We start from the raw sequence: 24,261 nt of genomic DNA, 5'->3' as shown, positions 1-24,261 counted from the left end.
AGGCCAAACCCTTCTGTTAGCAGAGAACCAGGCCAGTCAGTGCAGGGCAGAGAAAACAGGGAATAAATTATGCTATAGCCAGTTCGAGGCAAATCCTTCCTTGCAGTTTGCGGATTGGTTCAAATTCTTGTAAAATTATGTATTTGCTCATGTGTTTGTGAGAGGGACTGAGTGTATGAGCGTGTATGCATGCGAGTGAGTGCTAGACAAAAGTATGTCAGAGAGTATGAGTGAAAATCAGAATGTGATGTATGACAGAATGAGTTAGACTTAAGAGAATGAGTGTAAGAGTGAGGTGGTGTGCTGGTTGGTCTGGGTATAAGCTAACAGAAGGCTCTTGATGGACACTTTTCTGAACGTCTCAGAGCAACAGACACTTGGGAACATTTAGTCCAGATTATTACATTGAACAGCACTTGTACAAACATCATCAATACATCAAAGCAGCTAAATCTAAGTCAGCTCTTTAGCAACTTTGATTTTTTTCAACCCGTGTTGCAAAAGCACACTACATTCTAATACTAAACATCATATACGGTATGCTCTTTTTCAACAGTTTTAACTCACTGGAAATTACTTAACACCTGCGCTGATGGCAGGGTCATGTGACCTACATAAGGATGTCTTCTGCTGCCTTTAAACTTTTTTTATGCTTTCCAATCGCAAATGCAAAAATCAGCAAACAAATACAACAAGTAAGTATCTCAATAGATACTTATACTAAGTTTACTTCTGGTTTTATTAACTTTGTTTTACACTGTTGGCTCACCAAGTACCTCCACCCTTTTTGCAATTGTGAGGTAACAGTAACTGCACACCCATAATACTGAGTCAGATTAGTATGGAATGAAATGAGGCTGAACAAAAAAAACAACAAAGACATTGCAATTCTTTTGACAGTTATTGTGACGATTCATTCATTTTTGTTAGAGGGATCAATCTCACTGTGTTGTGTATTTTCTTATTTGTTCAGAATACAATATCAAGACCTCTTCAGCTCCACAAAAAAAAAAAAAAAAGAGTATTCTGTCATAGTTTCATTACCACAACATCAAAAAAAAAAGCAGCAAGCAAAATATAATATTCAATACATTAAAAATAAATACTTATCATACTAAATAACGCTTTGTTTAATTGTTCAGCCCCATCACACTCACACTGATTCACACACCACAGTTGGGTAAAAAAACAGTAGGCTATAGCTATCCCTAGCCATAACATCTAGCTCAACAGAGCATTTTTTAATGTTTGGAGTTTTGGGCTGAGCTTTTGTTGTCCAAGGTTCAACAATGTCTTCTGGATGAACTCAAATGTGTTCTTCATACCTTTTGGGTAATCCAGATGGAGTGCATATATCAAGCCGAACAGAAGACAAAGTCCTAGAGAGGTTGTGGGAATCTCATCCATGACTATGTTTCCTTCAAGGATGATTGCAATGCTGTTAATCACTGGTGGCGTGTCATCAGTCATGACTCTAAGAACCCCAACAGGCACCTGGGAGAAGTCTTGTGCAGTGTCCGAATCCTGCATTCAAAATAAAAGAACACAAATAAATTTAGGTAGGATGTTAAGACCCGTGGTTATAGTGTGTTCACTCTTATGATCAAAGTGTCTGCAGCACTCTGGAATACTGTTTTTGAGAGCTCTTAAGATTATGAGCAGGTAGAAATGGCTGGATTTCAGCACTACACCTTAACAAAAAGCATTTTAAAAAAGCTGTACAACTTATTCTGGGAAGCTCAGATTTGGCTCAAACGTTGAATGCATTGAAAATCATATAAAACACATATGTGTGATTGCAATTTAGTGATATAACCCTCTAAACCCAAATTTTATATCAGGCAGAAATGGAAATTAAACATTTTCACCTTTCACTAAGATGGAAAATTACTTTCCTTCAGCATCACATGTGAGGCAACAAATTTGTTTATAACTCCCAACTTATTAAAAATTTGTCCCTTGTTTAATGTTGTAACATCCCCACTTAAATATGTTTGGTTTGGTCAAGTGTGAATACAGGCTATAATACCTAACTTGACCTTAGTTTGGGGGAATTTAATAATAGTTAAGTTCAGGTGCACTACACCTAAACCTTGACAAAAGTTTTTTTTGTTTTTTTTTTCGTAAATCAGACCCGAACAAATGAAAACTGAGAACTGAACCTGAGGTATGATGTCCTAAAATGTACATTGTACGATGGTCATATCATTGTCATTATAAATGTACTTACTGAGCAACTGAGGAAGAATTCGCTGGAATTATCTCCAAGATACAGGGGCAGACATTGCAGGACAGCAGTGCGTGTTGTGGTGATGTCAGTCTCATGGAAAAGATGACAAAAAAACAATAAGCAGAAGAATATATGAAAGAAAAATATGAGAAAAAAAATCTGTGGATATACGTGTGCTCGAGTTCCAACATTGAATTCTAAAGAATTACTTGTACTTTTGTAGCAGCTGTAAGCCTACTTGATGCTTGCAAGCACACTACTGTAAGGTGGTAATGATGAAAATCAGAAACAATACTTACTTGTGTATTGATTGACTGGAGGAGGTGATCAAGTGATTGGCCTACAGCTCCTTTTCTGGATTTGAAGAGGTCAATGAGACGAGCGGTATGGTGGTCCAGAGCTTCATAGAAGTCTTTCTTGAGGTTCTTACTGCCAATTCTGTAGAACTCTGCAAACACCTTAAACAAAAAAAGAAAAGAAAAAACACATCCAAAGGATTGTTTACTCCACCATGGCAGTCATTTAACACCAATAGTCTATTTGACTGTCATATACAATACATTTGTGATACATCAATTAATCATTAAAAGAACCGAAACAACAGTGAAACAATGAAAATATTGATTACTTGTGGTGTGGTTCAGTATAGTGCAGTATAAGTGAGCCATACCTGACTTTCTGTGAACAGCACAGGCCAGCGTTCCATCATCCTTTTAACTGGAGGCTGTTCCTCCACAACTTCTTTGCGTCGCAAAGCAAATGTCTTGTCCATCATTTTCTTCACATCAGCTGAGTCCGGAAGCCTCTTTTTTGCTTCATTTTCAAGCTGTCTTCTAACAGACTCGAGCGAATCTGCATTTTCACCATCAGGAAAATTTGGCAAGAAATTCGTTTCACTTCTTTTTGCCCTTTTTATGTTACTACATGATGGTGCTCCTTCTGGGAAATCCCTTTTTCGCTTGTTGCCATTCACTGTGACATCGGCCATTCCTGATCTTCTCATTTTTGTACGAAAATTCCCCATCTTGAATTTAATGCTATTTTTCCATCCACAATATCCTGTGGGTGATCCAGCTTCTTTCAGACAGGGATGTTTCGCAATCAGTGCAGCGGCAACTTCTTGACAGTGTTCTTCTGTGGGGTATGCTGTGTACTTGTACATTGCCTCTGCAAGTCTTTCTAAGATCACATGTTTCATGTCCCGAGAAACATCCATTCGAATTCCTTCCTGCATACAGGCAAGGTCTCCCTGTCTCAGTCGGAAATTTACATCCACAGAGAAATCTGGAATATCAAACGCAGAAGGCCAAGGATCCGGCCTCATCATTGGAGATTTTTCTTCACTTGTATATAGTATATCTGTGTCAGATGTGCGTGGTGAGGACAGTGTGCTAGAGACTGAAGAGAAGGACTCAAGACTTATAATTTTCAGCGTGGCTCGATCTGGTAGTTCTGATACATCTGTCAGATTACAGAGGGCATTGTTAAACAGTGGGTCTTCAAACTGTAGTGTGAAGTCATATGGTAGTGCCAGTTTAACTTTCAAATGATCCAAGAGAGACTCAAGGTTGCCTGGTTTCTGATCAAGACTGATTCTTCTAATGTCACAATCAGTGACGATGACTCTGATTGGCCACTTCTGTTCCATCATCCTACAAAAAAGAGAGCCGTAAAGTTAGTGTTAGGCTAGCATAATATGTAATGCTTCAAAGAAACAAACAGTGTGCCTCTCACTCGGTAGGCTGACAAAGGAAAAATATCATTGAACTCAGTCAACTGAGTGGCAACCAAGCCTGTGCCGCTTTGTGTCAATTCATAAGCACGAAGATGCTCATGATACCACGCAATCATTGGTTTGCACAAGAAAACAATGTCTGCATTAATCACTAGCACTTGCTTAATCTGCCTGAACTCTGGAAGCCCTCCACATGAACCTACAGAAACCACCATATCTGCAGCATAGTTCATTCCATCAATATTGACAGACACAGCTGACAGAACTGTGTTTTGGAGCCCACATCTTCGGTGCAAAATGCCTTGAATGTTCCCTGGGAGGGAAAAAATCATTATACTCTTTACTTTGTTTGCTTGAAGTGTTGGTTTGAAAAAGGAAGCACAGTCCAAATGGTACGCCATCATCTTTTGATGTCGTATGGTCATGGTTCCTACTTTTGTGTGTGTTAAAAGTAGAGTACACATTTGTCTCAAAGTCACAATACAGATAGGGGCACTGCACTTTTTGCATCAACTTCAGATGCTTGCGTGAATGTGTAAAAAAATCATTTTCACTGCAGGGCTCGTTAAACTCACACACTTGACAATTAAATGTTTGCACATCATCTTTTTCACTGGTCACCTGCGAGTGAGATCTGGATGAATGAACCTTCAGTGCATTGAATGATTTGAATGTGCAAATACACTGCTGATGAAGACATGGTATTGGGGAGGTTCTTGTGAAGCCACCATGCTTTAATCTATAATGCTTTAATAGATGGCCTCGTTTTGGAGAGACAAAAGTGCAGAACTTACATGTCCACTGCATCCCTCTTCCAGTAGACACCTGAAAAAAAAAAAAAAATTGAATTAAAGAGACCACCTATTGTTGTGTCTAATGTTGAAAAATTTGGGATTAGAAAACTGTTACAAATGATTTATCATTGGTATTATTTGTCAACATATTTTATATTTAAAAGCAGCCACAGGAAAAAAAAAAGTATTATATTAAGACTGTAGTCACCTATATTGTACAGTCATTAAATCAGTTTGCTCTGCTAAATTTTGAGGTAATGTGAAAATACAATATACTTCAAATGAGCTGCAATATCAGTGATTTAATTGTATTACCTTGTTATATTTGCCTACATCTTATTTTACTGATAGCATGAATAAAATAATTAAAATGCTTAAATTTGAAATGCAGCACAATAATAATAAATGAATAATTTCACAGAAGTCATGAAAAGAATTCCTAAATGAATAACAACAAACCTGATTTTCTCCTCGGGTGAGGACAGTTCGCCACAATCCAAAACTTTTTTTTTGAGGATGGTCCCTTCTTTACTTGTGAACAGTACAGTCTGGAATCTGGATCTGTTTCGGAAAAAGCAAACAGTTGTCTAAGACAATAGCAAAAAACTTTTGTTACATTATCATTATTTTTCTTACAAAGGTTTTTAATGTAATAATTTTGCAATGGCGGATCAAATTAAGACACAAAAATAAAGTAGGGTCATAGCACTTTTACTCGGAGTCCTCAGGTTGAGCTGCTGCGAACGTCTGCTCTGTGAATCCACGTGTAGACACGGCAATGAACAAACCTTTACCTTACTGACGTACACACACACACACCGTCAGGACGTCTGACCTGAAATTATTTTTACAGCCCAGCAAGAGTTCTGCTTCGGAGTGAAATAGGAAGCCGCAGCCCGCCACCGCCGTTACTCCCCCGAACATGTTAAACGGGCTTAATTCACAGCTAAATTAGCAGCGGAAAAAAGCTAAATTAGCAGCGTGCGCTAATACAACAGCTAACAAATTAACAGACAGGAACCGGCCGAGTCAAAGCACTTCTATTCGCATTCGCTCATGTTGAGCTGCTGCTAACTTCTGCTCTGTGAACCCATGTGCATACACACACAAGTAAACATGCTAACAGACGGTCGGAGAGGCGGAGTGTTGTTGTTCGAAACAACTCTCATTTCAAACATTACATTATATTGCCAAGTTTACAAAAAATAAAGGTGTACACTTACCGAAATCAGTGTTAGAGAAAAACTGCCGTTAGAGCGCTGGGACCATGTGCTTGGCTTTGACCTCTCCTGCATCAGTTTGCCTCCAGTGGTAAATGGCGCTAACCGGAAATGGACATGCGCACTGGGGTGCACAGCTCAGTAACTTAAGTCTCATACCACGAACCATGCCACACACTCAAAAAAACTAAGTTCATATACCTTAATGAAACAAGTATGTATATAAAAAGTGCAGAAAACTTGATGTAAGTAAGTAAACTTAAAAAACTAGTATGAATTAAGTTAAATGCACTGTTTCATCTTAAGTCAGGACAATGTTTGCATTTACAGTGTAAGCAAACAAATATATTGAAAATATTACCCAGGGATAAAGTCAAAAATTTAAAACCTGAAAAAAACAATTAAAGGAATAAAGTCATACACATATAGCAACTAATGGCAATCAACTGGGAATTGAATGACACACACTCAGTTTGATGCCTCTGTACCAGATAAAGAGTCATCATCGTTCACACTCAGCACCTGGCCAGGAAAGATGCGTGTGTGTGTGTGTGTGTGTGTGTGTGTGTGTGTGTGTCTGTCTGTGTCTGTGTCTGTGTATGTGTGTGTTTTACAGATTATTATAAGAAAGACTCAGAAAGAGACAGAGGGAGGATGTTCTGTTTGTTGAACTCACTGATGCGCTTTCGCATCTATCCCATCTTTATCTATCTACAACACAGAAAAAAGCTTTTTATTCATCAAGCCAGTTCAGCCCTAACATTCACTGATCTAACTGCAGTGACTGCTGGTTCATCACTATGTGATACGTGTCGGCTCTAGCATAAACTATCCATGACATAGTGCCTCATCAAGACTGTGAATGTATTATCACTTTTCACTGAGCAAAAGAGAGGCCACACTGAGTCCTTGATACATTTTTTGAGCTTCAGGGTTACTGCCTCTGTAAGTAGCTCAAGGTGCCTGGGTGAGTGGAATAGGCTGTTTTCCTCGGAGGCAGTTCTCTGTCTTCATTTTAAATTAAACATTCCCTCTCCATCTCATAAATTCACTTACATATCCCCACATGCACACCAGCCCTCCTGACTACAGACTTGTAAGGAGTTTGCTCATTCTTTGATTTATTCATGCCCTACTGCTCAATGGGTGGAAAGGGGAATTAAAGAAACAACATGGCAATTTTTGTCTCATCCCTTCGTTCAAGTATCAAATTCACCGTGAAACTGTCTTCAGGTATAGTACATGGTCTGAGTACATTTTATAAATCTAGAACATTTTCTCTAAAGCTGGGCATGCACTGTACAATTTCAGAAATGTTATTAAATTTCAATTCATACTGTACGAGTGATTCGATTTTAGTTTTTAAAGGTACTTTGCCCTAGTCAGTGGCGGTTACAGCTTCTATAATAATATTCCTGTGATATTATTCCTGAAAACAAGCTGTTAATCCTGCAAATATCTCTGCTAAAGTTCTTAAATATTCTGATAATATTCCTGTTAATCTGGTAAAATATTACCGAAAATATTCTTGTAACAAATTATCATAACTTTTAAAAACGAAATAAATGATAGATACCAATTATGTTTTTTGTCAGGCCTGGACTTGAAAGAGGACTCAGATGCAGAGTAACAATTGGCAGACTTTATTTATCTATTCCAACCTCAAGAGAGAGAGGGACGAAATAAAAACAGCTATGAAAATTATGCTATAGAGAAAAATCTAATAAACAAAAAACCACTCCAGATGGAGGGACAAAACTGCTAAAACAAAAGGAATAAACCAACAGAAAATCACTCCAAAAGGAGGCAACTAAAACTGCTACAAACTTGACAAACAGAAAACTCTAGACTATGAAAATACAAACAAAAATCACTCACTTGGAGGTAAAGAATAAGTGCGATAATGCAGAGACAAAGGCAAGGCATGGACTGGACTGTGATAGTAGGCCGGGGATGCACGACAGGATGAGACACTCTGGCACAAGACAAAGGGAGACGCAGACTATAAGACACATTAGGGCAAATGGGGAACAGGTGGACACAATCAGGAATCAGGGAAGACACTCAGACAGGTGACACATGAGGAAGGGCAAGTGACCTGAAACGAGAGGAGAGTTAACCTTTCAAAATAAAACAGGAAATGACAAGACATGGAGACAGGACAAACCCAAACTTGACCTCACCGTGTGACATTTTTTACTAAAAAGCACAAATCCTTCATCCCACAAATAGATGAATAGAAAGAGCATCTACTTATTATTATTATTATTTTTACACTATCACACACTTCAAACAAGACATCTCATTCTAAATTGCACAACTGTCATTTAAAGCCTGCATAAATACCAAAATATAAAATATAATATAGATCTGGCTTTCTCTCCAAATCAAAGAAATTGCTGCAATAATTTAGACATGGATTTTTCAATTTACATTGCTTGATTTGTTTTAGTTTTACATCACTCAATCATAGGCTTGAAATCTGAAAAAAAAAACAAAAAGAAATCACTAAGAGGATTGAGGCCCTTCAGTTTCTAGCTTCAGACTGATCCCCTCATGTTAAAGGAATAGTTTGCCATTTATGGATAATTAAATAAGGGGATTGATGCCACTCTTATATAGTTAAATAGCAAGCAGTCAATTTGCTTAACTTAGCATAAAGACTGGAAAGTCATTTTACACTTCAGTTTTCGAGTTGCTGGTAGGAAGACTGATGTCTTCAGACTGATCCAGGCTAGCTCTTTTCCCCAGTTTTCAGGGCTAAACTGACAAGCTACTGGCTGAAGCCTTAAATTTACTATACCGAGTGATATCAATTTTCTCATATAACTCTGAATGAATGCATTTCCCCAGATGTTAAACTGTTACACTGTTTAAGTGCCTGATCTAATACCAAAGAGTAAGATGTAGGCCACCTGATTTTAACTGCATTGTCTCTTTATCTGCCAAGTCACATCAGAGGTGTGGTGCCAGAAAAATATTCAGTAACCTTGATTATCAATAGCCTCTTCAGATTTTCACTTCATTTCCTCCGTAATTGAAACGTGATGAGCTTCAAGCTTCTGAATCATTATCATGGCAGCCTAATGTCTTCAGCTGCTCCTGTAAGCCAGGTATGGGCCTTTCTCACTGTTCCTCCTGGACAAAAAATTATGCTGTGAACCTGCCAGGCAGGAAGACACTCTGAGGAATGAGTGAATTCCAGGGGAATTCCCCACCGCAACCATGAAGGAAGCAGAGGGGAGTAGGGTCTGGAAGCTGAGAGGCGTCATTTATCTTCATAAGACTCTCATTTCATCAGGGTAGGAAGGAAGCAGAGGAAGAGGAAAAAGGGGAGAGGGAAATGAAGGATGGAGGGAGGAGGAAAGGGAGATGTGGGTTATCTGTAACTGTTGCAGACTGAGATATCTGTGTTAGTCTGTGTTAGTTAGCCACTGCTGAGGGAAGGTTGCCTTCGTTGTCAGCTTGTAGTGCATCTCCATGGGGATGTGGAGAAACGGATGTGTGCATGTGAAGAATGGAAAGAGGAGATGGATGAGGAAGAGGGAAAGGACAGAAGCAGCAAGAGAGGGTGGGATGCGTAGCTGGGAACAGATGGAGGGGGCTCAGCAGTAACGAAAAGAAGACAGCTAAGGAGAGGGAGCATGAAGTGTAGTTCACTTCACCTTTATTGTCAGTGCATTTGCAAGTGAACCTATGGTCATTCCAAGACAGTGCAACTCTAGAAAGTATTCAAAGATAAGGACTGTGTGCTCTGTTTACACTGCTACCGTGCTGTATATACAGGTTAGTGTAACACGACTCACCAGCCATGCAAGCGTCGCTGTGAGACTGTACTTCAGTAATTTGAGCCAAAAGCTAATGTCAGCATGCTACCATGATCACAATGACAATGGTAACATGCTGATGTTAAGCAGAGATGAAATTTACTTGTGAGATGTAAATAGGAAGCTAAGTCCACTGCCATGTTATTCATGATGATAGCGGTGTGTCTGCAGCTTTTAGACTTCCTGAGGTCTACAATGAGCTGGTATCATCTGCAAACGCCATGATGGTGTTTCACCCCTTCTTCACAGGTGAGGAAGGAATAAAGGAGGGGGCTCAGCACACATCCATGACGGGCTCCTGTGCTCAAGATTAAGATGAATGAGGGTGTGTTAGTTAAAAAGCCCAGAACCCAGTTGCAAAGGAATGTGTTAACCAGAGAGTGGAGTTCGGTGGTCAGCATGGGAGAGATTATGGTACGTGGAAAGGGAAAGTTTTAAAAGCAAAAGGTGAAAGATGTTCCTTGGGTCATGGATTAAGTTGTGTTAACATGAGGGCATAGCCATCAAACATCTCTTGTTCTTGTTCCACTACACTCCAACCTGTATGTAATGCTGTACTGTGTATTCGAGGCAGGTAAATGCATGGCTAATCATAGCTTTAAGGGAGCTGAGAGGCTACACAGTATTTCTTGCACGGCCTGACCAGCACAGTTGGCAGCAGGTCAGCATGTCTCCAACTAACATGTGATGATTTGTTTTTCGGTGTAATTCTATAAATTTTCATGCAACTGGGTATTAAGTACCATGGGCTAAACCCCTGTAAAATGTAAAAATACATCTCTCCCCACAGCAGCTTATGTGGCACAAGCTTCCATATTTGTGCTTTTCAAATCCAATACTCCCATATGGGAAACGAAGGATCGAGCAGCTGGCCAGAGGGTAATCCCCACCTCCCAGACGAGCGGGATATTTAGGCTTACAAGTCTTCAGGCCGAGCTGCTACTCTACCTGGGAAAAGCTTTTTCTTTCCCTGTCAGTTGGCTGCTGTGAGCCCCAGTGACTGCTGAGGGGTGGGGGGCAGTCTAATCAGAAGACCATGGGTGATGGGAGACAAGAGCGTGCTCTGAATAAAACCAGGTTCAAAGAGGCTGCGCTCTGCTGTCTCAGTCTGGAGAAAGACAAGAGAGAGAGGTGAAGAAAGAGGTGGAAAATGGGAAGGGAGAGACAGAAGGGAAAGGGAGTCAGAGAGCTTTAGTAAAAAGAAATGAATTGGAAAAAATGGGAAAGGGGAAGAGAAAGAGAAAAAGGGTGGATGAGGAGCAACGAATATCCTTTATTAGCTCCACCACCTACTCACAGTCTGTTGATAAGAGTTTAATTAAAGATCAGGGTTGGTGAGCATGTGATGGAGGAAGGATGGAAGCAAAAAAATAATAATTTAACAGTGATATAGCAATGGATATTCTCATGAAATCATCTGATATGGACATGATCATGTAGATCTGTAACCAAAGAATGGCTGGGAAAGATATTCTGTGGGTTTTCACAAACAAATCTGGTGATCTCATCGATTAGACTCTCTCTGTGTCTGGTTGAATGAGTGCTAATTCAGCCGGTGTGGCTGGAGTGAAAACTTGCTGTCTGTGCTGTCCAAAACCATGGAAAAAGGTGAGCTATCAACATCAGGTTTCACAGTTCTCTGTTGGTCTTTTGTGTGTCTGCACTGCCAATGTTGACTTCACAGCTCGGTACATTCGTGTTAAGCATTGGATCAAATCCTGCCCTGGAGGAATATACTTTTTTTTTTGTAAACTGTGGTGTTTGGCTCCATCTTGTGGAGGTTTAAGGAAAGTCAGTCTTTAACAAGCAGCAAGTTAATATTGAAAAAGAGCAAGTCTTAAAAAGTTTATAGTTATGACAGACATAAACCAGTTGCATTTTGTGCCTTTAAAAAACAAAATGCTTTCATCACAGAATTAGAGGCCTGATCTAAGACAGGTTTTCGTCTTAATCCGAACAGTTTTCCGCACTTGTATTCTTGGAAACCAGGCTCGCAGGACAAGTTTTATGTGTAATCCATTATTCTGTTCTAAAACTTCCACCAGGGGGAGAAATTGCTCCAAAGAAGTTGTTTATGATTCAACTTGTCATTACCAGGCCTTTCTCTTCTCTCTAGAACGCCCAGTCCTGCTCTCCCTTATGTAACTTTACAATACTCTGTGAGTTTGAACTGCACAGTTCATTAGCACAGGAACCATGTGTTGATGCCAGATTTAGCACATACCCCACTACACATTATAATATTATATGAGGAGTGCGACATGCGGCTCATGCACAAAAAAAAAAACTAGGCTTTCCCAGGCTTTTTTGTCTCTGGCACGGAGTCAATACTTAAACTTATGTTCTGTTTTTCTTTTTTTTTTAATTAACACACAAACTCAGACATCGTTTTCCTTTCTGTCATCTCACACACACACATAAATGAGATTCCCATATGCTTAACTTTTTCCACTGTAGCTGCAGAGAAACCAGTTTAATCACCCTGTCACCACCACTTGCACTCTTTCTTCCTCTCTTTTCTCTCAGGACATGACTTTTCTCCACAAGTCTCAATTTCATGCTCCCATTTGGATAATTACATTGGAATTATATAATGTAACGTGTATTTCTTTATGTCTGTCTGAATGTATTTATGTATTTTAAAATATATGACCTTAGTATCATGTAATTTGGTTCATGTGACCTTAAAAGTGGTATGGGTTGAAATACCAGCAGTCTGTTTTTGTGTGAAATACCATACTGCCAGACTGCCAGAATCCCATCGGGGCAGACCAGACCAGGCAGCGGGGCACTTGCTCACTCCTCCCCTTGAAAAAACAAACTCTCTTACCATGAAACACCTGTCACCCCCTCCTTTCTCCACATTTCTCCTCCTCCCCGCTGCCTTTGCTTCTTTCTTCTCTGTCTCACCATCCCCTTACCTACTTTTATTCACTGTTCTTTCCTCTGGCCCTTTCCTGTTTTCCTACATCAGCCCTTTCTCATAAAGCTGTGTCTCACTTGATGTTTATGTGTATTGTGTTTCACCCACCTCTCAGGTGACAGGCCATGTGAGAGAAACAGCACAATACCAGGCCTTTCAGCTTGTGACATCAATTTGTTTTTTAGTGCTTTTCTAGTCTGTTTTGTAGTAGATTACGATCTTCAAATCATCTCAGTACAACTCCTTCAGGGGGCACCATGTAGTTACAGAAAGGCTGGGGTTAATTCACATTAAAAATGTAAAACTATCAACTAAAAATATATTGTTTCCTCTTTTTCATACTTCTATAGTCCACAACACTTCAAGGGGAAATATTGTAATTTTTTTGAACTACATTTATTTTACAGTTTTAGTTACTAGAGCTGTTGAAACATAATCATCTTGTAAAACATGATATGATTGTTTTAGATCAAATAACCAGACAGTATATAGTATATAGTATATATATTATTCAAAATGAAGTCCACCTCAATGAACTACAACATTAGAATATTACATACACATTAATGCATCCATAAAAATAATCTAATATCATAATAAATATACTAGCATTCTGCAAGAGGCCCTTTAGTATGATGGAGACATTTATTGTGAAACTTTAAGAGGATTCTACATGTTAGTACCTCTCTACTTTTACTCTATTAAAACTTTGAATGCAGGACTTTTACTTGTAATAATGTTTTTTTATAATGTGGTATTTATAGTTTTACCCAGTGGTGGAAAGTAAGTAAAGTGAATTTATTCTAAGTATCATTATAGGTACTTGTACTTTACTTGAGTAAACTTTCTTCTCCACAACATTTTAAAAGGAAAATATTGTAATTTTTAATTGACTACATTTATCTGGACGCTGATGTAACTTGTTTCTTTTCAGTTGAGGATTTTACATTTAAAAAGAAACAAATGCTAAGCTCTTAAAATACAATACATTATTAAAGATTAAACCAGTGGTTCTGAACCTTTTTGGTTTATAATCTCAAAAATCAAGCCTCCTATCTTGTTTCAGGTGTATGACGGTTATTAATTTAATGCTCAAAACCATAAATATCAGATTTTCTACAAAAACCAAATGTTAAAGTGAACTACAAAATCTATAGATACAAATTTGTGCAGTAAAACATTGTTTTTTCTTCTTTCCTTTCCCATTAATCATCTCACAACCTCTCAGATTTATCTTGTGACCCTTTGAGGGGCCTGACTCCTGGGTTGGGACTCAGTGGACAACTACCAAACTGTGGGCCTATATAAAGTAACCTAGCTCCACTTCGAGCAGCTATAACAGTAAAAGGCTGGTTATACATCAATCCATCAATTTGACAATCTAATAGTGCCAAATATAATAGGTTCATCAGTCACAATACTTTTACTTTTGATACTTGAAATACATTTTGCTGATAATACTTTTATTGAAGTAAAGCACCTGAATACACACTGAAAGTACTACTATTATGGCAAAACTGTAGTCCACTTCCTGATTAAATTAAAAGCAACTTCACCTCAACAATGACTCGGAGCCTGGATAGTCTGTACTGTATGAAAGAACATTTTTAATTGTGTGAAACTCTGTTAAAACAATGCAAACACAACAGAAATAACCATAGAACCTCTCACAGACAAGTGCTTACATACAGTGAATTATTTTCCTATCTAAAATGACAGGCCTACTTCATCACATCTCTGTCAAACTGAGGCTAATGTGCTTCTGATCTCTCTCGTTCAGCATCAGTGGAGAAGCTGAAAACAGAAGCAGTCACAGGACTTTCAGAACTCCCTCTGTACCATGACCACTGGTGGATTAAAATAGATGGGCCATGACTTTGTCTCCTTGGTCACACCATTAGAGCTATGACTGACAGCTTCCTGAGGTGGTTTCCTTTTTTAAATTGAGAGTCATGACTTCAGCCCACAACCTCTGATGTGTTTTACAGTGAAACACTATAGTCAGACAGGTAGCCGCAGAACAGAGATGGATGTTGGTTGTGAAAGAGGGCTAACCAGCAAGTATGATTTCTTTAAAGTATATTCGGGGAAAGAAAATAGGTCTACTGGCTGAACACAGGTCAGTAAGTTAAGATTCAAGATTTTTCTGACTTTGTGGTGTAATTCTTGGAGTTGTTTTTGAGCTTGTAAGGTTACATATGATAGAAAGAGTTAGATTTTTTCTTTCAACATGTGCAGTTCGATACTACTTTCATATCTGTAATATCTCTGTTAAATATGAAGCTGTAGCCAGGAGCTTAGCTTAGCATAAAGACAGGAAATGGGGTTCTGTCCAAAAGTAACAAAATGTGCCTACCACTATCTATAAAGTCCACTTATCAACACATCATATCTCTTTATCGCCATACAATAACCGAAGAAATGTGGTTTTACAGGGGTTATGTGTTTTACTTTTTCCTGGCTTGGGGCAGTGACTTTCTGGAGTCTCTGTTGGTTGCCTGGCAACTGCTGCCTTAGCTAAGCTAACCGTCTGCTGGCTGCAGCTTTACAGTACACACTTGAGAGTGGTATCAATCTTCTCATCCAAAGCAGCGGTCACACCACGAACTGACATTCATGGAAGCTTGTTGACATGGTGACTATGCTCACAGCTAATGCTAAATGCTGAAGCTAATGAGCTTGCTAAAAGTCAGTTAGAGAGTTAGTCAATTAAACTCCCAGTTTATTCAGTTTATTCAAAAGACATATTTGTGCCATCGTCTCCTGTCTCATAACTGTCTGCAAACAGCTGCTCTTTTGTGGAACATATTTTTCTGCAACAGAGGAGGTTAAATAAAAGTTAATGGCGCAACACAGCTAAAAGCTACAATAGTTTCTTCTATTTTGACTCTCAGTTCCCTCAAAGTCACCACTACCAAGCAACTTGCTCTTGGTCAGTGATGCACATTCATGCATCAAAGGTCACCAAAGTTGAATTCGCCAAAGGAATTGATTGATGTGATCGCAAAATGTCTCCATTTTAAATTCTGGCCTTTACTCTCTGCAAGAAAGAGAATACATGTATTTCCAAAATGTCAAACTATTCCTTTGAGAAATGTTTCCTTAAGCACCTTACCACCTGGACAAAGTTTATCGTATCTGTATATTGGTGGGTTGAAGAAACTCTATCCCACCTTAATGAATAAGATTGATTTTGAAATTGCTGCAATTACTAATCTAATTTAAAAGCTTTTTGCTTTTGAGAGGGAAACATGGGTTTGTCAGGACTGAAATCAGTTCAGTGAGTCACAAAATCTGCACATTTTCCAAAGGCTGGTGAAAATTTATTTAGGGTAGGAACAGGAAAGATGAACAGCCATTTGTTGTGTCTGTAACTCATATTCATCTGTTTCGCCCTTTCGTTAGAAGTGTTCATGTTGTAGCAACTGCAGTAAGACAGTGATGAGACCTGCCAAATCACCATGGGCTGTGCCGATGTACTCTCAAACTGAAGAGCATTGCTTGGCAATGTACTGTAAACACGTAACATCTGTCACATGGCACAGTCTAAATGGTGGGTCAAGGAATAGGGCATCCATAATACAAGTAAGGAAATCCTCTCAACTTCTGAAAGAAATGTTTTTAATTCATTTCATATAATATATAATCTTTATATATTTTTGTTCTAGATTCAAGATTTATTTGTCACATAGACTACTGTACACTGTGAAGTATGCAGTGAAATACTTAGTTACCATCTCCATAGACTAAGCATAGTGCAAGTTACAATAAAATAGACAGAAATGCAAACACATTTTTAATCAGAACATTTTTTTTTTTTAAAGCACATTTAGACAAAAAATAGATAACAAATGAGCAAATGTACAATACAGAACATATTAGAATAAAAGCAAGTAGTTAAAAGTGGTTATGGAAACCAGTGTATGAAATATGAAGAAATATTATATTGTTTATTCAACAGGATTATGCTTAATACCCTACTCCTATTGCATCAGTTATAGCTAACAGCTTATTTTCATCTACTTCAACATGTTGGGGGCTGCCAGTGATGCACAGGAGAATCAGTCACCTTTTTTAAGCCTGAAATTGAATATAAGGTGTTGATCATTACCTCTGAATGGTAAGCACAGAAATTTCCCAGCACCTCACATAATCACAGCTCATGTGAGAAACCATGTGAGATGTTTAGCTTTTTTTTCTTTTTTTTTAAAGTCTAAGCCAAAACTTTGCAAGTATGGACATTCATAGCAGGAACTTAACTTCCAAACCTCTGCATATCACATTTCTCTCATCAAAGGAGGTCTCTGTGTCAGGGCAGGTGTGGCTGAAAACCTGTGGTTGAAAAGGAAGACAGCAGAGGAGGAGGTGGAGGAGGCCAGCCCTCATATGAGCTGCCCTTAAAACAATAATCCTGCTTTCACCCTCAACTCCGCCGTTCTCTCCAAGTGATCATATCCTCATCATTCCCATGTCAGCACCATGTGGTTAGGAATAATAGTCAGAAACAGCCAGGACACCTGAATTCAAGATGAAGAATATGTAGAGCAAAACAATCATAACCTACCTTTAAAAAACAATGGAAACAGATTGTGATGGATACCGACAAGAGAGGTGTGTTCTCTCTCTCTGACAACTGCTATTATCTTACTATTTTCCTAATACACTCCACTTTAATTTTCTGTCCTGGCACCTACATTGGTCTGGAAAAACAGAAGGAATTGCCCCCCCCCCCCTTTTTTTTCCCAGAGGTGGAGTTCTTATTAATGTTACCATGCTGTCTGGCCCAGCTGAATATATTTACTTAGTGTTAGAAGAGTGGTGGCCACAAAAGCAGGAATGTGCCTAAGTGTGACTTGAAAGCGGCTGTTACATTTTAATTTTTAACCCATAAAATAAATACAGAGCAGTCCTGCAATTTTTATGAATGGCTGCATTCATTCCAAAACACGCCCACCAATCAGCAAACCACCCCCGTGGTAAAGCCACGCCCGCTTGGAATGTCTGCGACGTTGCCTGCACGCCGATTGGTTAGAGGTATGGATGGGGGCGGGGTCTCAGGGAGGCTCATAACTGGTATAAAAAGTTAACACAGAGTTTATCCCGGTAGAAAGACAAGGACCAAGGTCCGACAAGAGGCAGAAACTCAGCGTGAAACTACTTAATACTAACAATCATTCAGCGGAGTGTAGCTTAAAGATACTATTTTTTATTTATTTGTATTTTGCTGAAGCTTTTCATCAGTTAATCATGGCAACTCTGATCTACCTGACTGTACTGACAACAGCTGTCATCACACAGGTAAGTGTTTCTCTCCTGGCTGACAGAGGCTCATGTAGCTGTGTGTGAGCCAACAGTCTTAAGATTAGTTTGGTCTGTCATTTGTTATGGATAATTTAGGTACGAGTATAAATGTGATTAAACTTTGACCTCCATGGCATGAACAGCACAAACATCTCTGGTGTAAACAAAACTCTAATGTTTTTCGAGAAAGCTTTCAGACAGGTTTCATCTTCAAAGACATATTCTCCACTAAATCAGCATCAGACTGATGGTAATTACTGAAGATTTCTGTCTGCCTAAAAAAAAAAAAAAAAAGATCAAATGAAAAGTTTGATCAGTGGAGTGTTAGTGGAGTTATCACTACTATTTATAATGTAAATACTGTTCTTCTGTAGCGGGTTGTCTTTCCTGTTAATTTGCGTGTCGACTCATGTCTGCTTTTTTAAGCACAGTGACATGTTGATTCCTACAGACTGGAGCAAGTTGGCTCCAGTGCTAAGCGATGACTCAAATCATGAGCCAGCAGTGGACTGGGTACAAACCCCGAGCTGTCTAGACTCTCAGGGATGACTGGCCAGCAGTGACTTGACTTACTGTAGAGGCGTACCGCGGTGCTTTTGTGGAAGAGTTCAAAATAAGCCACAAACCCTGGGGATCCTGAGAGATAACACAGAATCAAAAAATAATGGTGCCAGAGTTCTACCACACACTTTGATGTTGGAAGAAAAGTTGAAACTGATGCACTGAACACCCCTGCGGACAACTGAAGCTCTCTGGTTGCCATACAGTTATTATCTGTACGTGTGTGTGTGTGTGTGTGTGTGTGTGTGTGTGTGTGTGTGAATCTTCCAATCAAGTACTGTCTAAAATTGCTCAAGGAACTGTTGATGTTTGATGAGCAAGGCTGTAGAGTTCACTGTCTCCAGTTTTGACATGCTTTCCCTTCATAGTACTTAATCATCTGGTTCTTGTCTGAAGATGTGACCTCCCTCTCTGTTCCTCCCCTCATCCCTCCAGGTGACTGCTAGCTGCCCAGCGGTGTGTGAGTGCCCTGCAGACCCCCTGGTTTGCCCTCCAGGGGTTAGCACTGTGCCAGATGGATGTGGGTGCTGCAAGGTGTGTGCAGCACAGCTCAACCAGGACTGCAGCCCCATGAGGCCTTGTGACCACCACAAAGGGCTGGAGTGTAATTACGGCAACGATGTAACCATGGCCTGGGGCATCTGTCGAGGTGAGGGTGGAAGGAACAATGTATGCCGACAGGGAAGGAATTTCATTTACTAATGGCTTCCTTGTGCATAGTGCTAACGTGCATGGGAAAAATGTTGCATATATTGTGAGGTATATAGTGAATGGGATATGTTATAAAAGTTAGAGGGTCATGAAGCCTGTGCATCAATGCACATGAAAATGGAAATGGATATTAATTGAGCCTCTTTCCCATAAAGTCAAAACCATCACAACACGGTGATCAAGGAATGTGTGATCCTGAGCATCCGGGAACAGGACAGGGGATATTTTAATGAGTAGTGGATGTTTTATGACAGCAACAGGGGGTTTCAGAGCTAAAAATACACTTCTCATCTGCACCATGCCAGTGCTGTCCCACAAACTATGTATAGCTGGTTCCATGCTTAGGAGACAAGGAGTCTGACACTTCCTGTCTCCTTATTTCCACTGACCTTTCGATCTTAGTGGTCCTCTGTCTGATTTTGTGTGCTGTTGTGATGTTAAGTCATTGTGTTTGTTTTGATGAAGTCAAGAGAAACTTTGTTCAACAGGTTTCATTTCAGGTGCTGAAATGAGATAATATGGGAATTCTTCTTAACATACCTGATGTTAGCAGAAGCTCTATCATTGGTCCCTTTTTAAAGCATGTCCTGTCCTGTACAAAGAGATGCATCTCCAACCCACAGAGTGTACTCAGAATATCCTTGTTGCTCTCTGGTTTATGCATAACCACAGCCAGGTTGTGTACCCTTAACTAGAAGACATTAAGTGTTTTGTTTCAGCTAAGTAATATGTGTGTGTCTCCCCAGCTAAATCTGAGGGACGCACATGCGAGTACAATGGCAGGATCTACCAAAATGGCGAGAGCTTCCGTGCCGGCTGTAAACACCAGTGTACCTGCATTGACGGTGCTGTTGGCTGCGCTCCTCTCTGTAACAACAAGCTGCCACCAGCTTCACCATCCTGCCCCTACCCACGGCTAGTCAGGATACCTGGGCAGTGCTGCTTCAGTGTGGATTGCCATAAGGGCACCTGGCGCCTCCCACCTAAGCATCAGGTGTGTTTTTTGATGTAATGACTACTGTCTCCCTTTTGCAATTCAGCACCTGCCGCTGTGATATCCTCCTGATAGAAAACAAATGTGATTAGTATGAAAGACACTTCTACAAAACAAAACAAAATACATTTTCACTAAACAAGGAGCAGTTAGTCATTTAATGAGACATTTTTATTTATATATAGTAGGGCTGCAACTAACTGATTATTTTCTCAATTAATCGATTATTCATTTGGCCAAAAGAATCCAGAAAAACTACAAAAAATGCATTTTTGCTTAGAACTTAACGTCGATCGTTTATTCATTTCAGCTGCACTAAAGCATGTTTAATTATTATAAGTACACAAGACGAAGAAGATGGGCATCCTGTCAGGGGACTTTATAATTCAGTATTACTTGAGAGGAATTTTTTAGAAACAAGGGCAAGTCATTGAGCTGCTTTCTCTTGGCAGTGGAATAAAGACAGATGAAAGACTTATTAGAAGTTGTTTGAAGTTTTGAAAATTCTTTATAAATCTTCCCTGTAACTGTTTACACAGACAAGATATTGTTCATTAGGTGCTTTAAATCATCACCCTGAAGTAACCCCTTAGATAACCAGAGTGTCATGGTGATAACACCGTGAAAAACACACACAAAAGATAGACATGGCTGCAGCACAGATGACTCCCCAACAAACCGCACTGACTCATCTTATCTCTTGTCACAGGTGCCTCCACCACAGCAACACCTGCCCAGACCTGAGCACCATCCAGCTCAACGCCAGCCTGAAAACGCGCTGGCCAACGAGCTAGCAGATGTTAAGTCCAGCGGCTGGGAGAGTGAACGTGGCTACAAACACCTGCCTGGTGAGAGAGAGAGAGAGAGAGAGAGAGAGAGAGAGAGAGAGAGAGAGAGAGAGAGAGAGAGAGAGAGAGAGAGAGAGAGAGAGAGATTTGACAATTTTTAGTATTTTTTATAACTGGTTGTCACACGTATTCCTGTTAGTTTGGGTAGTTGCTAAATTTCTCTGTGACACTGAAATAATATGCAAATAATTAATTTTCACTAGGTTTTAAGGCAGAATCTTCTTTGATTACTTTATGTAAGAGTTTCGTTGTTCATAACACTTTATTCTGGGATTTTGCCATGCAAATAATACAACAGTAATCACAAGAAATGATTAAATGGTGTTTTTTTTTTCTCTTTTTCCATCTTGTTAATCCTCTTGCAGCCCTTCAGATTTATCTTGTGACCAGGTTGGGAACCACTGCTTTAACTTTTGTGTATTATTTTTTCTTGTTCTCCCTGCCTACCACCCTACTCCGTGTTTCCGATGCTCCTCAGTGTGGAACCATCTGAAGGAAAAGAAGTGTCAAGTGCAAACCACAGACTGGTCCCAGTGCTCTCGCAGCTGTGGGATGGGTGTTTCCTCTCGAATCACCAACAAGAACCCTCAGTGTAAACTGGAGAGAGAGACGAGGGTCTGTACCGTACGCCCATGCCAAGGCCTGAACGTCCCAGCCAAGGTGAAGTAGATTGAACTTGACTTGAACTAAAGGAGAGAGAGGCAGACAGAGAGCATAGGTTAACCTTCTTAGCACACCAACTTATCTCAACCAGTAAAACCTGGATGCCTTGTGATAACACTTATCAGTATGGAATTATTTCACCTCTTATCTACCCATGTCTAGCTACACAGGGAAAAACAATACCTGCTCATTTTTGCTCTGCTTGCATGTTTCCCTCTCTCAAAAACATCAAATCTGTGCGGCAAAGAATAAAAAAATAGATGTTCTGGCCCTGAGTAAATATGCTCTTAGTACTAAAGCCATCTTTATCCCAAGCTTAAGAACAGAGATTATCTTAGCGGTACTTTCGGGAAGCTTCACATCCAGTGGGAACCGGGCAGTGCTGATTTACTCAGCGGTGTTTTGGTGGCAGGCAGGCGCCTTTTTAAATATAGTCCCCCACCCCCGGCATTCCTGCCAAGCAACTGTCCATAGCTTGGCCCCGTCTGTGTACTCAGAGTCCAGGGAAGTGGTGTGTCTATATTAATCCTCCATGTTGGACACACACTAAGAACTCTTTTCTCTGCTCTACTGAGTTAAAAGCTTTGGTGCTAAAACAGGTGTCAGTGTGTTTAACAGAGGACACTCAAATGTTAAGTAAATGTTTAATCTTTAAATTAATCACTTAAATCTAAAAATAATCCCTCTTTCTCAATCCCTGTTTTGGCACAACAAGTTGAAGTCTGGTTCTCTTAATGTGAAACTAATGAGTTTGAGCGCAAAGCCGCTTAAGACTGTTGTTATGTAAAATGACAGGGCAGATAAAAGTCAAAGCTTATTAGTGGGTTTTTTTTCAATTAAAATCCTCATATGACTTTTTTGGTGAATTTCGCTACTCAAGCCAATTAGGAACAACACCCGACTCTGTGACGCTCATCTTTTTGCTTTTATCATCTAACCACAGACAGGGAGGAAGTGCTCCCCAACCCAGAAAGCCCAGGAGCCCATCCACCTGTCCTACGCAGAATGCGTGAGTGTCCGCCGCTACCGGCCCAACTACTGCGGTATGTGTGCAGATGAACGGTGCTGCTCCCCACGCCGCACCCGCACTTTACCTGTGACCTTTGTCTGCCCGGACGGAGAGCATTTCCAGAGGTCGGTCATGTTTATCCAATCATGTAAATGCAGTCATGACTGCGGCCACCTCAATGAAGTGGCCCTCCCTCCTCAGCACTGGATGTACGGAGACACACACAAGTTCATAGACTAGTACTGAGGAGTCTTTTTTTTTTGTTATAATTTCAATGTGATGAGGTCATCTTTCTTGATGAAGGAAGACACTTCAAGACGAGGAGCCATTTTTCTCATCTGGCTCCAAGTGAGTGAAGACCACAGGCACCCACCTGACTGCAAAGACTGCAGGCAGGAAGGGCCGCCTCAGTTTTGTTCACAATCATGAAGGCAACCCTTAATGTAATATGTGTGACCGGAGAGGATTGTACACTTCCCTGCTCCTGTTCAAACAGATGTGGGACCTAAAATTAGAGCCCTCAAGTGCCCCTGGACTTCCTCCACTCTACACTGATTGCTGGTTCAGGGGTGGAGGATATTTTTTGAGACCCTCAGATCAGCCTGAGAAGAGAAACACTACAAGAGCAACGAAGCACTTTGTTTAGCACTGAAATTTACTGAACTATAACTTTGGCAGCAGTGCACAAGGATCGCCATACCTGCATCAATAGCCTGGTAATGACTACATACCCCACAATGCATTGCAACTACTCAGTGACAAGCAGCAAGAGAGTAACTTTTGCCGCTTTTATGTAGAAAACCCTAGAGTATACTACAAATTGAGGACAGATTATTCAAAATATATAAACTGAGCATGCCATGAAAAAACACAGACTGCACCAATTGTGCTTTTTGTGACATGCTGACCTGTCAAGCCATCTAAATTTACAAACACCAATTAATGACACTTTCCACGTAACACAGACTGTTAAATGATAAGGAACACTACCTGGAACTGAAACAAGCGTCAACAGGGACTGGACCAACACCAACGTAATTCCCAAAGACATCTGATTTCTTTTTTGTGCATTTAATGCAGCTTAAAGATATGTCTTACACAAACCTGTTTTTCTTGAGTTCATTTTGGATCACACTGTATTCTGTTAAATGCATTTTCTTTATTTTGATCCAAGTTTGTATTATGGTCACATTTATCCACTTCTATGGATTGAGACACCACAGTAGCTGTCACAAGTTTTTGTTGGTCCATCCACGTGATAAAACTGGCTGCTGGGCTCAAGTTTCATGTGGTTTTATTTTAACTCAACTTGTTCAGTTTCAAATTATCCTACTTGGCAGCCAGTTCTGAAGTCATCAACTGTTTGGGAAAACAGTGACAGAGTCTTCAAACTATGATAACAGCGCCCTCTGCTTGTGAGAATAATTACCTACAGTCAAAAGTGA

At 39.9% G+C, this 24,261-nt stretch overlaps 2 protein-coding genes across 2 annotated transcripts; one reads left to right on the top strand and one right to left on the bottom strand.

The window, feature by feature from the left end:
* Positions 1–721: 721 nt before the first annotated feature.
* LOC130165197 (sterile alpha motif domain-containing protein 3-like) lies at positions 722–6,119 on the bottom strand. Its single transcript, XM_056370210.1, has 7 exons — positions 5,983–6,119; positions 5,219–5,320; positions 4,760–4,790; positions 2,901–3,882; positions 2,530–2,688; positions 2,231–2,320; positions 722–1,524 (listed from the first exon to the last, which is right to left on the bottom strand). Coding segments are annotated over exons 3-7 (1,536 nt in total). The 5' UTR covers positions 4,762–4,790; positions 5,219–5,320; positions 5,983–6,119; the 3' UTR covers positions 722–1,221.
* Positions 6,120–17,847: 11,728 nt separating this feature from the next.
* Positions 17,848–24,092, top strand: LOC130166671 (CCN family member 1-like). The gene is made up of 6 exons (XM_056372376.1): positions 17,848–18,027; positions 19,027–19,240; positions 20,049–20,296; positions 21,006–21,144; positions 21,623–21,804; positions 22,751–24,092. The coding sequence occupies exons 1-6, from the start codon at positions 17,977–17,979 to the stop codon at positions 23,054–23,056; spliced, it is 1,140 nt and encodes a 379-aa protein (XP_056228351.1). The 5' UTR covers positions 17,848–17,976; the 3' UTR covers positions 23,057–24,092.
* Positions 24,093–24,261: the final 169 nt, after the last annotated feature.

Source organism: Seriola aureovittata, chromosome 3, assembly GCF_021018895.1.
Source record: "Seriola aureovittata isolate HTS-2021-v1 ecotype China chromosome 3, ASM2101889v1, whole genome shotgun sequence".
NCBI classification, from domain to species: domain Eukaryota; kingdom Metazoa; phylum Chordata; class Actinopteri; order Carangiformes; family Carangidae; genus Seriola; species Seriola aureovittata.
This window is presented reverse-complemented; position numbering and strand designations above follow the sequence as displayed.

Coding starts and splice junctions, on each gene's coding strand:
- LOC130165197 (XM_056370210.1), bottom strand. Junction 2,689..2,900: donor TGCTGTTCACAGAAAGTCAG/GTATGGCTCACT, acceptor TTTTTGTTTAAG/GTGTTTGCAGAGTTCTACAG. Junction 2,321..2,529: donor TCCAGTCAATCAATACACAA/GTAAGTATTGTT, acceptor CTTTTCCATGAG/ACTGACATCACCACAACACG.
- LOC130166671 (XM_056372376.1), top strand. CDS start 17,977: ATGGCAACTCTGATCTACCTGACTGTACTGACAACAGCTGTCATCACA. Junction 19,241..20,048: donor GGCCTGGGGCATCTGTCGAG/GTGAGGGTGGAA, acceptor GTGTCTCCCCAG/CTAAATCTGAGGGACGCACA. Junction 20,297..21,005: donor GCCTCCCACCTAAGCATCAG/GTGTGTTTTTTG, acceptor CTCTTGTCACAG/GTGCCTCCACCACAGCAACA.